The 12,420-nt window shown below is 37.8% G+C and overlaps 1 protein-coding gene across 1 annotated transcript; it reads right to left on the minus strand.

Moving 5' to 3' along the window:
• Positions 1–2,786: 2,786 nt before the first annotated feature.
• Positions 2,787–10,600, minus strand: prlh2 (prolactin releasing hormone 2). Its single transcript, XM_036558235.1, has 3 exons — positions 10,431–10,600; positions 8,192–8,370; positions 2,787–2,992 (listed from the first exon to the last, which is right to left on the minus strand). Exons 1-3 carry the CDS (start codon positions 10,598–10,600, stop codon positions 2,787–2,789), a joined length of 555 nt encoding a protein of 184 aa, XP_036414128.1.
• Positions 10,601–12,420: the final 1,820 nt, after the last annotated feature.

A 12,420-nucleotide genomic window follows, 5' to 3' on the forward strand; every position in this document is an offset into this window, starting at 1 on the left:
CCCATCACTAAAGGACCTAAGAACTGGCTGAAGATTATGCAGAAGTGTTCTTGGTGCAGTCCAGCTCACCCATTGTTTTATTTTGAGTCAACATCGTTTTCTGCTCTTTTCTAAACACAGGAAAATGCGTCAAAATGATTATCCATGGTTATTAACCGCGTGATACAGAGGCGTGCTTTAACTGGAGAGCCACTTTCACTGCAGTGCTGATTGAGTGGCCAGCAGAATGGTCCTCAGTCTTGTAGCATCCCTGGTGTGCTTGAGCCAGGCTGATAGTAACCACTGAGAAACTGAGAGCATAAAGCCATACGTGCATATTTATTTAAATAGTATTATGCCTGGATAAGCTATAGGGTTCGGTAAAATCATCTTCAGTGGGCTGTTGGACTGTAGATGCGATTTCCCTCCTAATCTTAAACAGTCCTTGTTGGTTTTGTTTTTCATGCTAATCTAAGCCACAGAGCTGAGATCAGAGCTGAGACTAGTTTCCCCTGTAAGGGGGTAAACGAGTCGTTTCTAGACCTCACAATATGTGGTCTCTCCAAATAATTGATTCATTTGCGTTCGGTGAAGCCATTCTTCACATCTCCCATTGCTCTTTGTGTCACTTCCTCTGTGCAGAATGTGATGTTTCACACGGCTTTTATCAAGTGGTTTGGAACACATTCTGCTCTACATTTAGCCTGATTGTGTAATGAGAATCGAAGCATATGGGCATTTGGCTCTTTGGAGATAACACAACAATAATTGATTTGAGCTGCTTAGATTCCGGCGTTCTTTCATAGGAGACTATTTATTTATTTATTTTATCACATTTTATTCCAAGAAAACTCCTTTCACCCCTTAATATAGACTGTTCCAATGATCGAAGTGCCATATGCAAGATATTTTGGAGCCACTGGTGAAAATGTAGGAAAATAAACTCGCATGAACTGGAAGGCTTTTCTCAAAACCCATGGACTTTAGTTTTTCCCCCTGCGCTGTTTGCAAAGGTGCCAAAAGGTGTTCTTTGGAGCACCGGCATGGACAGCTCTGGCTACCTTAAGAACCTATCAAATAATTGGTGTTTTAAGGAACCATCCATTGAAAGGTTCTTTAGGGAGCCACTTTTATTTCTTAAGGTTGTGTTCTGAGCATTCGGTTTCTTTGTTGGTCAGCAGTGGCGAACTGCAGTTCCTCCTCTGACTCACCTACTAAACCTGGCAAGTTGAGTTAAGTGTGTTGGAGAAGGAAAACGGCCAAACTGTGCTGGACTCAGGCCTCCAGGAGTCCTGGAGTTCGCCCCCCCCTGGTCTAAAAGATCACTGTTTGGCACATTTTGGGTTTTCCGCCACCGTCTCAAATGGGTCCTGCTCCTTGTCGTCTGTGGCAATGTCTATGTGCAAATAAAAGCATGTTTCTGATCTCAACTAGATGTACAAACTCTCTCAAGAAAAGCACAGTTAAGAAAGAGGTCGTCTTACAATGTACCTGTATTTTTCTATTGTATAAAAGAAAATAAGGACGAGAGTGATATTCCCTGTCCGGATTTGTTAACGAATAAAGAAATCCAAGACATGTAAGGATGGACAGTCTTGTGCGCTGTACGTTGGGTCTGTGACAGTACCAGCTCGTGTTGTGTTCTTGCAGGGAGAAGGGAGCGAAGCTAGAAGCACTAGAGACTGCTGCGCTCCCTCTCCCCACTTCCGCGATCGTTTGTGGCCGTTGTGTTTTAAGCAGGAACAGAAAAGAAAATCCAAAGCGGAGAAACTGTGCTCGGACGAATTTCCATGTGCCAAACTTGTTCTGATTGAGACAAAGCATTCTACTGTACATGAATAAAGTTTGCATACCTGACTGAGACCTGCCTGCGGTTTGCTGGTGTTCAGTTTGACGGATTGAACTGTAGGTGAAGCTCAGGAAACACAGTTTTGGACAAATTTGAGTTCAAATTTGATTCACAAAATTAATCAGTTATGCTTTATTTTAAAGAGGAATTTCTGTATAATTATATCATAAAGAGTGTTTTAAAGTGAAATGGTCTGTGTGTGTAAAGTGAGAATTGTTCACAGTGGTGGTGATAGGAACCAGACGTCCTCCTCTAAAAGCTCCCTCACAGAAAGTTCCTACATGAAATGGTTATGAATTCACTGCCTGATGACTGAGACGCTGTTTTATGATAGTTTAGAGAACTTAAACTCCATTCATGGTGGAGGGATACATGCAGGGCGCTGTGAGGCAAAATAGTCCCCAAAGAAAACTTATTATTTCAGATTTTCCACTATTTTCCATCATCAACATTCCATATAAACTCAGAAGACTCGTGTAGGTTCACTGGTGGTTCTGGATAGTAAATAAAATGTCTATATCTGTGTTGTAGTCATGGCGACCCCTGGTTCCTATCACCACCACTGTAAAGACATCTGAACCATTTCACACCAAACCACTCTGAATCTCTGTTTACATCTCAGCTATTGAAGACATTTTTGAAACGTTGGTGGAATTTGAAAAAAACAAAGAGTGACATTTCCACCAACATCTACACCACAAATGAGGATTTTCTGTGCCTTTGTAAGGCAGCGCACTTCAAGACAAATCTGTGCATGCAACTTATTACAGCATGTGGAATGCATTTACAACACGTGATGTTTACCCATTTATTTATCAATATAGATTGCATTTGCATATGTACAGAAAGATGCCATTTCAGTTCAGTGAAATAAACAAGGTAAAACAGCAGCAGAGAGAAGAAACTGGGGGGGAAATGTGGACACATAGAAATGTAAAGCTGGTGGCTGGAGGCGTGGTCACGGTAGCCAGTCCTCGTCGTCATGGGCGAGTGCGGGGCCTGAGCTCCTGACCCCGCGTGCGCCCTCCTCGCTTCGGAGAGCACTGAGCAGCAGCTCGAGAGAACCGAGCACAGGCTGCACGCTCCGTGCGCTCTCACGCTTACCGAAGCGACCAATAGGCCTCACGCCGCGCCCCACGTACCAGAACGGGTCAATCTCTGGACCTGTGGGCAAAAAACAGTGATCAGCAGAGCACATGTGCATTTTAAATGGGGTTTACCACATAGAAGGTGCACTGGAATACCACAAAAAGGTACCATTAAACATTGTGCAGTGCCAGAAAACAGGAGTGTCCAATCCTCTCCATAAAAATCTGCTGTAGCTGCAGGTTTTCATTCCAAACAAGGAGCTCACCTGATTCTCCTTGTTCAATCAGTTGGTCTCTGCTTTCAACAACAGATCATGTGTGTAGCTGATGTTGGAATGAAAACCAGTAGCCACACCAGCCCTTGGCAGATATAATTGGACGCCCCTGGCATAGAAGAACCATTTTTGGTTCCGTAGAATAGCTTTCAGTGTAAGGTTCTTGAGGGAATTATTCTAGTAAATGAGATGTGCGAGTGTGAAGAACCTTTCCAAAGATACACCTAAAGAAAATGTTCTAGGAAGGTTTTCATTTCATTGTATAAAATCTAACACATTACTGTGGCTTAATTATGCTGAAACTTGTCTGTTGAGTCCTGAAAGGCAGATTTAAAATCTTTTTATAAACAGTCTGAAGAATTTTTTCTTGCTTCTGCACATCTTTCTATGCTAAACTGTATATTTAGATGTGAAATATCTAACATGTCTTAGAGGGTTATCAGTGATAAAGCATGTTGTATTATGTATTTTTATGTAGCTAACTTTACTGTCAAGCAGAGTTCATAAGGCTACATGACACCTACATAACCTACATATGGCAACTGATAAGACTGACATAAATGTTTATAAATATGTATTCCCATAAGTGTTATTTGTCAAAAAGGTTCCAACTTGGACAAAGTTGACAACCCCTATTTCAGGTAATACACAACATTTCTGGTGGTGAAATCGTATCGATTTTGTAGCTCAGTGAATATCACAGTGACAGTGCTTGTAATGTGACATAGCTGGCCAAGTCAGGCTGGTTGACCAAAAGTGAGCTTAGCTGAAGTGAGTTTCATTCTACCATTTATAACATCTAAGCTATGATTACATCATCAGCATCGTCACTGTGCTATACACCTAGCTACAAAGTCATTTCACCTAAAAAAGTTTCCCAATGTAAGAGAAATAAAGTTGACAAAAGCAGCCTTTATGGCAGACAAACCCTTATAAACATTTATCGTCGCTGTTGGGACAAAAGCTTGTATCAACATTTTTCATTTTTCAACTAATTTGAAAACACCAGCTGCCCGCTGTGTTAAAATGGAATGATAAATGGACCGATAGAAATGGTCCAAAATAGCTTGAAATGAATAATTTCTGCATTAACTTACATTAAAAGATAAGAATGCAACATAGTGCAGGGTTATCATGATGATGTCATGATGAGTTTATGTAACTCTGCCATGTGTTAATGAAACTTATCTACTTGTTATAGAAATGTGTGCCAAACCTTTAAAAGGTTCTTCAGACTCTCTTTGGAGATTCTTTAGAGATCCAAATGTATTTTTTTTTCTGTGCCATTGCACAAAGAACCCATTGTGACGTGCGCTTATGTGATCATCCTTTTCAAGTGAGTGCATCTAACATGCTGCCCCACCGCCTTACCTACACACCTAAAAAAATGGTTCTTCAAAGGTTCTTTAATTAAGAAAATGGTTCTATATAGAACCATAAACACTCAAAGAACATTTTGCATGATTTAAGGGCAGTTTGCATGGTGAAAGCGTTCTTCAGATTGATGGACGGTGTGTTTTATGTGGTTCTATATAGAACCTCATAAACGTCATTGCATCGTTAAATGTTTACATGGATTGTGCTATAGATGGTTCTATATAAAACCCTTTTGAAAAGGGTTCTGTATAGCACCAAAAGGGCTCTTCAATTGTTACAGTGTCAAGCCTGTGACAAGGAGAACCCTTTTTGGTGCTATATAGAACCCTTTTCAAAACAGTTTTGAATTGAACCATAGAAAACACACTGTCCATGAATCTGAAGAACGCTTTCAGCATACAAACTGCCCTTAAATTATGCAAAAGGTTCTTTGTGTATTCATGGTTCTATGTAGAACCATTTTCTTTACTAAAGAACCCTTGAATAACCATCTTTTTAAGTGTTAAGGTAAGGTCGGTGGGGCAGCATGTTAGATGCACTCACTTAAAAGGGTTCTTTGGTAAAAACAATTGTTTTAAGTAGAACCATGAACACTTAAAGAACATCGTAAAACATCATTGCATCATTAAACGGTCAAATGTAATGTGCTATAGATGGTTCTATATAGAACCCTTTTGAAAAAGGTTCTATATAGCACCAAAAAGAGTTCTTTTATTGTTACGATGTCAAGCCTGTGATGATAAAAGAACCCTTTGGTGCTATATAGAACTCTTTTCATAAAAGTTCTATATGGAACCACATAAAACACATTCTCCATGAATCTGAATCATGTAAAGGGTTCTTTGAGTGTTCATGGTTCTATATAGAAGCATTTTCTTTACTAAACAACCCTTGAAGAACCTCTTCTTTAAGTGTGTAGGTAAGGAGGTGGGGCAGCATGTTAGATGCACACTCTTAAAGATGGCTCTTTAAGGGTTCTCTAGTAAAAAATAATGGTTCTATATAGAACCAAAATGGTTCTGCTGTTGTTATGATGTAAGCTTGTAAAAGTAGCAGAACGCCTTTTCAAAAAGGTTCTATATAGAACCATGTACAACATATTCTTCATCAAGCTGAAGAACACTTTCACCATGCAACGAAACAGGTAAGCGTTAAAAGCTTATTTGAGTGTTTGTGGTTCTATATAGAACCATTGTCTTTATTAGAACTGCAGGTTCTCATTCGGCTCTGGAGTTTTGCTGTTTTTTAGACTTAAAATATTTTCTTCACAATCCAGATGTTACACAACACCTGCAGTGCTGAATGAACACAACAACTACTGAAACCTACAGGAACCTCTAGATCAGTGGGCACCAGTCCTCCTCCTGCACATCTACTCTCTCAACAAAGACGGTTCTTCAAGGGTTCTTTAGTAAAGAAAATTGTTCTATATAGAACCATGAACACTCAAAGAACCCTGTGCATGATTAAAGGCTTCTTTTTATCATGAAAGTGTTCTTCAGATTGATGGAGAAAGTGCTGTAGATGGTTCAATATAGAACCTTTTTGAAAAGTTCTGTAGGGTATTTATACTGTTACGATGTTAAGCTTCACTCTTAAAATGTGCTTCAAGGGTTCTTTAGTAAGGAACATAGTTCTATATAGAACCATGAACACTCAAAGAACCTTTTGCATGGTTAAAAGGTTCTTTGTATCATGAAAGGGCTTTTCAGACTGATGGAGAATGTGCTGTAGCTTGTAACAATAGAAGAACCTTATGGGTGCTATATAGAGCCCTTTTCAAATAGGTTTTCTATAGAACCACATTCATGCACATTCTCCATCAAACCCGAAGATGCCTTTCATGATGCAAAGAACCCTTTAATCATGCAAAAGTTTCTTTGAGTGCTAAGGTTCTATATAGAACTATTTTCTTTAATAAAGAACCCTTGAAGATCGTTTTCGAAAAATTCTATGTGGACTATTTATATTGTTACAATGTTAAGTTTGCAACAATAGAAGAACCTTCTTCAAAAAGATTCTGTATAGAACCATCTGTAGCACATTCATGCACATTTTCCATCAATCTGAAAAACATTTTCATGATGCAAAGAACCTTTAATCATGTAAAATGTTCCTTGAGTGCTCATGGTTCTATATAGAACCATTTTCTTTACTAAAGAACCCTTGAAGAGCCATCATTTTTAAGAGTGTGCCTTCCTACAGGTTTCACTTCAAACTCAAATCATCTCAGTCAGCTAATCAGGACTAAAGGACGTCTGAGGGCAGTAATTAGATACTTCAGTTGGGGTCAGTTGGGGTCAGTTAGGGTCAGAGCTAAAGTCTGCAGGAAGGCTGGGACCACAACTGTAGATTGATACAGAAAAGAACCTTTTAGCAGCAGTGCATGTGCTGTAAATGTGACTGTAACGTCCTGTTTGTTCACTTTATTTTAATTGTGCAATTATAAGCCTGTTAAATGTGTCTGCACTAATTAAGTTTAACCCATTAATGTTTAACAGCTATGTTTAGTGTGACAAAACTTTGAATTTACTCGGTTCAGATGGTTGGTGCCACATGAATGAAATACATCAACACAGTTACCGTCACCCGTTTAACTTACTTTTGGCAAGAATTGTGTTAATGTGATGTATTTTATTCATGTGGAACTGATGTACACTTTGGAATCAGGTAAATTCAACATGACAGTTTATGATGAAGGTGTTGACATTGTGTACTTGAAATTGAACATTTAACAGTTCTAGATAGATTTTTACACACCTTCACAATCAAATTTGAATTGCCTTTTTTTTTTTGTTAAAAATGTGACCAAAATACAGAACTGATAAATTGATAAAACTCTACATATTATTGTTAATTTATTTATTTATTTATTTTTGCACAGACAAGATCAGAGAGCATATTGTTGCTATCTAAAGAAAAACATGTATCTCCGTTTTTTTTTTTTTCATCATTTAAGCTCAGCAGCTGCCCTTTACACTGTGTGGAAGTTTTACTATGAATGGACCAATAGAAATGCTTTAAAACTGCTTGGAATAAAATCTCTTTACATTTACTTACATTGAAGGTAAAAGTCATTTTAGACTTCTCCTGTAAAGTTATCATTTTGGAGATATTTGTTTTTCTTTGGACAGCGATGATATAGGCCAAATTAAAAATTTCAGAAATGGACGTTATTGGGTTCGCTATGGATGCGTTACATAGTTTTCTGTTAGCAACTTTACTGTTGACTTTTCATAGGAAATTTACACTTTTTCTGGTCTCATCTGCACCCAAAAAAAAAATCCTTGGATGAACTTAATTTAAATATCCCACACATTTCCATTCAATCAAACAGAACAGGGTCAGTAAACAAGGACTTCATTTGTTGATGGAACAATGTTTGAATATTTCAGTGTAATTTATTTGAGTTTCATTAGAATTGAGTACTTAAAGACATTTAATGTATTTAATGTTTACTTATTTTAAGTTTCAAATTCTCAGTCCAAAAATACTTTTGCTTAATTTTTTTTAATTTTGCTTAAATGCATCCCATAATTCCTCACCTGCCTATGGTTAATTACTGAAGTATTTCTAGCTGTGGTTCATCTGTTTAAAGAAAGAGGAGACGGGGGGCAGCTTACTTCTGTTATCCACATTGTGGACGATGTGCAGGTCGTGCTCTACGGTGGTGCAGCATGCGCACGTGGCGGTGGCGGACAGGATGAGCAGCACCATGACGACCACCGAGCCCCACCGGGAGCGCGAGCAGGGCAGCGCGAATGTGAGGGTCTCAGGCAGCATGGCGCATGTGGGTTCAGGGCTGAGAGTGAGAAAGAGTGCAGGTGAAGTGATGGAGTTCTGCTGCTGTGCTGCTCTAATTGTATTTGTTACTCTTTCTTCATTTACTCTTCTTTCATTTACTTTGTTTTTTGCATATTTACACTGAACGTTTCTCTATTTTTACATCCCCAACCCTCTGCATTCTCTTGAAAATGCAAATCTTTGTATGAATGTCAAATACCATAATACCCTTTATACCATGCATTCCATTCAATCATATAATGTACATTTTTTCATGTTTTTATATCAACAGTACATCAAAATGTTGACTTAATATCTTGGAATAATGACTAATTTCCTCAAACATTTTACTCATTTTCTCGAAACAATTTATTTTCTTAAAAGTTCAACTCATTGTCTCAACTTAAATTTCAAGAAAGTGATTACTTTGAGCTTATTCCAAGCTTAAACATATTTCTATATAAGTAATAAGAAAATAAGTGGCATAAAAAGGATTGTAGATGTGGCAACTGTTAAGTGGCTAACTAAACTAAATATCCTTTAACAAGAGGACTTTTATACAAGCGTTCTCAAAGGCAAACCTCAGATAATCCAGCCACACTGGAAAAAAAATGGCTCATCAGATCAATCTAAAACATTGCTTTATATAGTAACAACCAACTGAACTAGTTTTATTCAACTCCAAAACTTACATTGACTCAAAGAATCATTCATTCAAAGCATTTATTTAGTTTGAATAAAACTAGTTAATTTACTTGTTACCACAGTAAGTTTTTTAGGCTGATCTGATGAGCCGTTTTTAACAGTCTAGAGCAGAACAGAAGAGGAGCAGCACCAAACAACAGCATTAGAAATATTAGAGGTTAGAAAGGTTATTAGTCCTAGAGATGGGGGGGGTGGGGGTGATTGCTCTAACCACTTTCTCACTAAAACGTCTTAATTTATCTTCAAAAATGTTATGTTTTAATGTGTATGAGGAAATTATTATTCAATTGGTGCATAGAAATGATTCAAATTTACAACAAATTGCTAACAACATTCAATCAGCAAAGTTTTCTATTCTAATTTGTCATTATTACTCAGCAGTAATAAGCCATACACTGCAAAAAAGGGTATCTTGGCAAGTGCAATCATCTTAAATCTAGTCTCTATATCTAATATTTTCAATTCAGAGATTGTTTCAAGCTTATTACAAAGTTATTGAACTTTTTTCTAGACATTTTCTGCTTGTTTTAGGTGATTTTAGTAAATCAGATTATCTCATTAAATTGGCAGATAATGTTGCTTGTTGTAAGAAATGTACTTGAAACAAGTCAAATTATCTCCCAGTATAGTGAAAACATCACTTACTAAAATCACTCAAATCAAGTAAAACACATTTTGAGATTTTTGTAAGCTTATTAGAAATATTAGATACATCAACATGCTTTACGATAAGAAAGACTGAATGAACATCCAGAGCAGTGGTGACCAACCCTGGTCCTGGAGATCTACCTTCCTGCAGAGTCTAGTACCAAACACAATCTACCACACCTGCTCTGGATAAAGAGCTGCTTCAGAAGCCTTTGTTTGGCTGGATCGGCTGCTCTAGCGTTAGGTAAGGTGGTGGAGCAGCATGTTAGACTCAGGTTGAAAGTGAACTCTTCAGGACAGCAGATCTCCAGGAGGAGGTTTGGTGACCACTTTTCTAGAAAGTCGTATTTGTTTGAGTGCAAAGCTGTAAGTTCAACTTTGTAGGTGTTGATTCAGAAAAACTGGAGGTGATCAATCAACCTTGTCAGCGTTCATCAAGCACTCTGTTCATTCAGAGCTGCAGGTCTTCATTCAGCTCTGGGGATTTTGCTGTGAAGTTTCTTTTTTGAGTAAAACGTTTTCTTCAGGCACAATTATCTCCCACCACAGTGAGACGATCACGCAAACCAAGTAAACATGTCTAGAAATAATTTCAATAATCTAACAACAATATCAAAATGAGGAATTTTAGACACATCGACTATATTTAAGATCATTTGCCTGGAAAAGGTACCATTTCTTTTGCGATGTAGGCTAATAAACAAAGAGAGGTTGGTTTCGACCCACCTGTGTGTGGAAGTTTGCTCTGGAGGAGCAGGTGCTGTAGTGAGGAGCGCGCTTTGGTCCGTCTGCGTCGGTTCACTCAGCAAACGCAGACGCAGATGCGGTTTATATAGCGGCCTATCTGCGCTCTTCTGTGTCACTGGATGGTCGTGCACACACCCCCCCCCCGACATCCCCCACCCACCCAACCCCCTCCCTACACGCGTGCACTCTTCCCCTTGCCTCTTTTCTCACTCTTCATCTCATCCTCCTACGCATATCCTCCTTCATCGGTCCCTTGACCATCTTAAGGATATTAGGCGGCATGCCCGAGAGGATGGGGGGGGGTGGTGGAGGGGTGTAGTGGGGGTGCTGCATGACACACCGGGACAGTCTCCATCACAGAATCCGTGACACACACTCAACTAACATGGGCAAACACTTTTCTTTTTTTTTCATTTTGTTCGGAAGCTGCACATCTGTAGTCCTGCTTCTGCCTCAAATGCTTTATGGTATTTTTATTCTAATAAATATTGATAAGAATAATCATAATAAGAGATTTTTTAATGTCCTGAACGAATCCATGAATTCAATAACTGCTCTATGCTGTTCACAGCAAGCGGGTGTTCGGTTCCTGTCACCTTCACTGTTTCTACACTCTTAAAAAAAGATGGTTCTTAGTAAAGGGAATGGTTCTATTTAGAATCATAGCTCTTTATAGAACGATTTCATGCTTAAATTGTTCTTTACATGGTGAAATTGTTTTTCAGATTGATGGCAAATGTGTTGTATGTGGTTCTATATAGCACCAAAAAGGGTTCTGCTGTTACAAACTTCACATTGTAACTATAGAAGAACGCTTTTTGGTGCTATAGACCCATTTTCAAAAAATATGAGGAACCCATTTGCCATGCAAAGCATGAAATGGTTCTATATAGAACTCATGGTTCTAAATAGAAACATTGCCTTTACTAAAGAACCCTTCAAGAACCATCTTTTTTAAGTGTGCAGATTATTCAACTTATTTCTAGATGATTTCTACTTATTTTAAGTAATTTTATGAAGTAAAATGTTCTCACTTTTGGCAGATAATTTGGCTTATCTGCCAGTATAGACAATTTTATTTAATCAAATTACTTTAAAAAAGTAAAAATCATCTGGAAATAAGTTGAATAATCTTACAATATTCCTACAACCGTCTCACAATGAGAACTATTAGATATGTACATTGCAAAAAATGGTGTCCTATCAAGTGAAATGATCTTAAATTTAGTCCATATATCTAATATTTCCCATTTTGATATGGTTATGCACTTATTATAAGATTATCTATCTTATTTCAAGACATTATTTACTTATTTTAGTCTTAATTTTATATCATATCTTATTTCAAGCTCATTTCTTAAAACTTCTCATCCAGTATAGCAGGATAAATTAACTTAAAGAAATGACTTAAAACAAGAAATAAAGTGAATTATCTTAAATTCAGTTTACAACAACCTCAACAGGAGAAATGTTAGATTTATTGACTATATTTAAGATAATTTTACTTGACAAGACATCATTTCTTGCAGTGTAGACTGCATTTGAGACAATTTCACTTATCATGTTTTGCAGTCCATGCAAATCTTTCAAAAAATATCTCATCTAATTATAATGACCAGGACCCACCAGCGAGTCCAAAGCTTTACTACACACTTTTATAACCTAAGAATAGCTCAGCCAGCCTGCATTGTAGTCCATATGGTTACTGAATAATAGGTCTTATATGTAATAAGCCTGGGAATTTAAGGGGTTAAATCAATGTTATTGAAAAATAAATGTTTATGGTGTTAATTGTATTTTATGAGGTTAGTCGCCCTATTTGTGCCATTCCTGCGGTTGGAGTTGGGAAATTTCTGTGGACAAATGTCTTTCTCTGCACTGGTCATGCTAGATGGAGATGTGTGAAGGGCTTGTTTTTGTTTCTCAATGAGCTTCTGCAGTTCATTAATTGAAAACACAGACTTTCTTC

The sequence above is a fragment of the Colossoma macropomum genome, unplaced genomic scaffold, assembly GCF_904425465.1.
Source record: "Colossoma macropomum unplaced genomic scaffold, Colossoma_macropomum, whole genome shotgun sequence".
Taxonomy (NCBI): Eukaryota; Metazoa; Chordata; class Actinopteri; order Characiformes; family Serrasalmidae; genus Colossoma; species Colossoma macropomum.

Bases quoted from the DNA above. Each gene is read 5' to 3' on its own strand.
- prlh2 (XM_036558235.1), bottom strand. From the start codon at position 10,600: ATGTCGGGGGGGGGGTGTGTGCACGACCATCCAGTGACACAGAAGAGC. The intron at 8,371-10,430 runs GTGGGTCGAAAC...TCTCACTCTCAG, and splicing joins GAGCAAACTTCCACACACAG to CCCTGAACCCACATGCGCCA. The intron at 2,993-8,191 runs GTAAGCTGCCCC...TTTTGCCCACAG, and splicing joins CCACAATGTGGATAACAGAA to GTCCAGAGATTGACCCGTTC.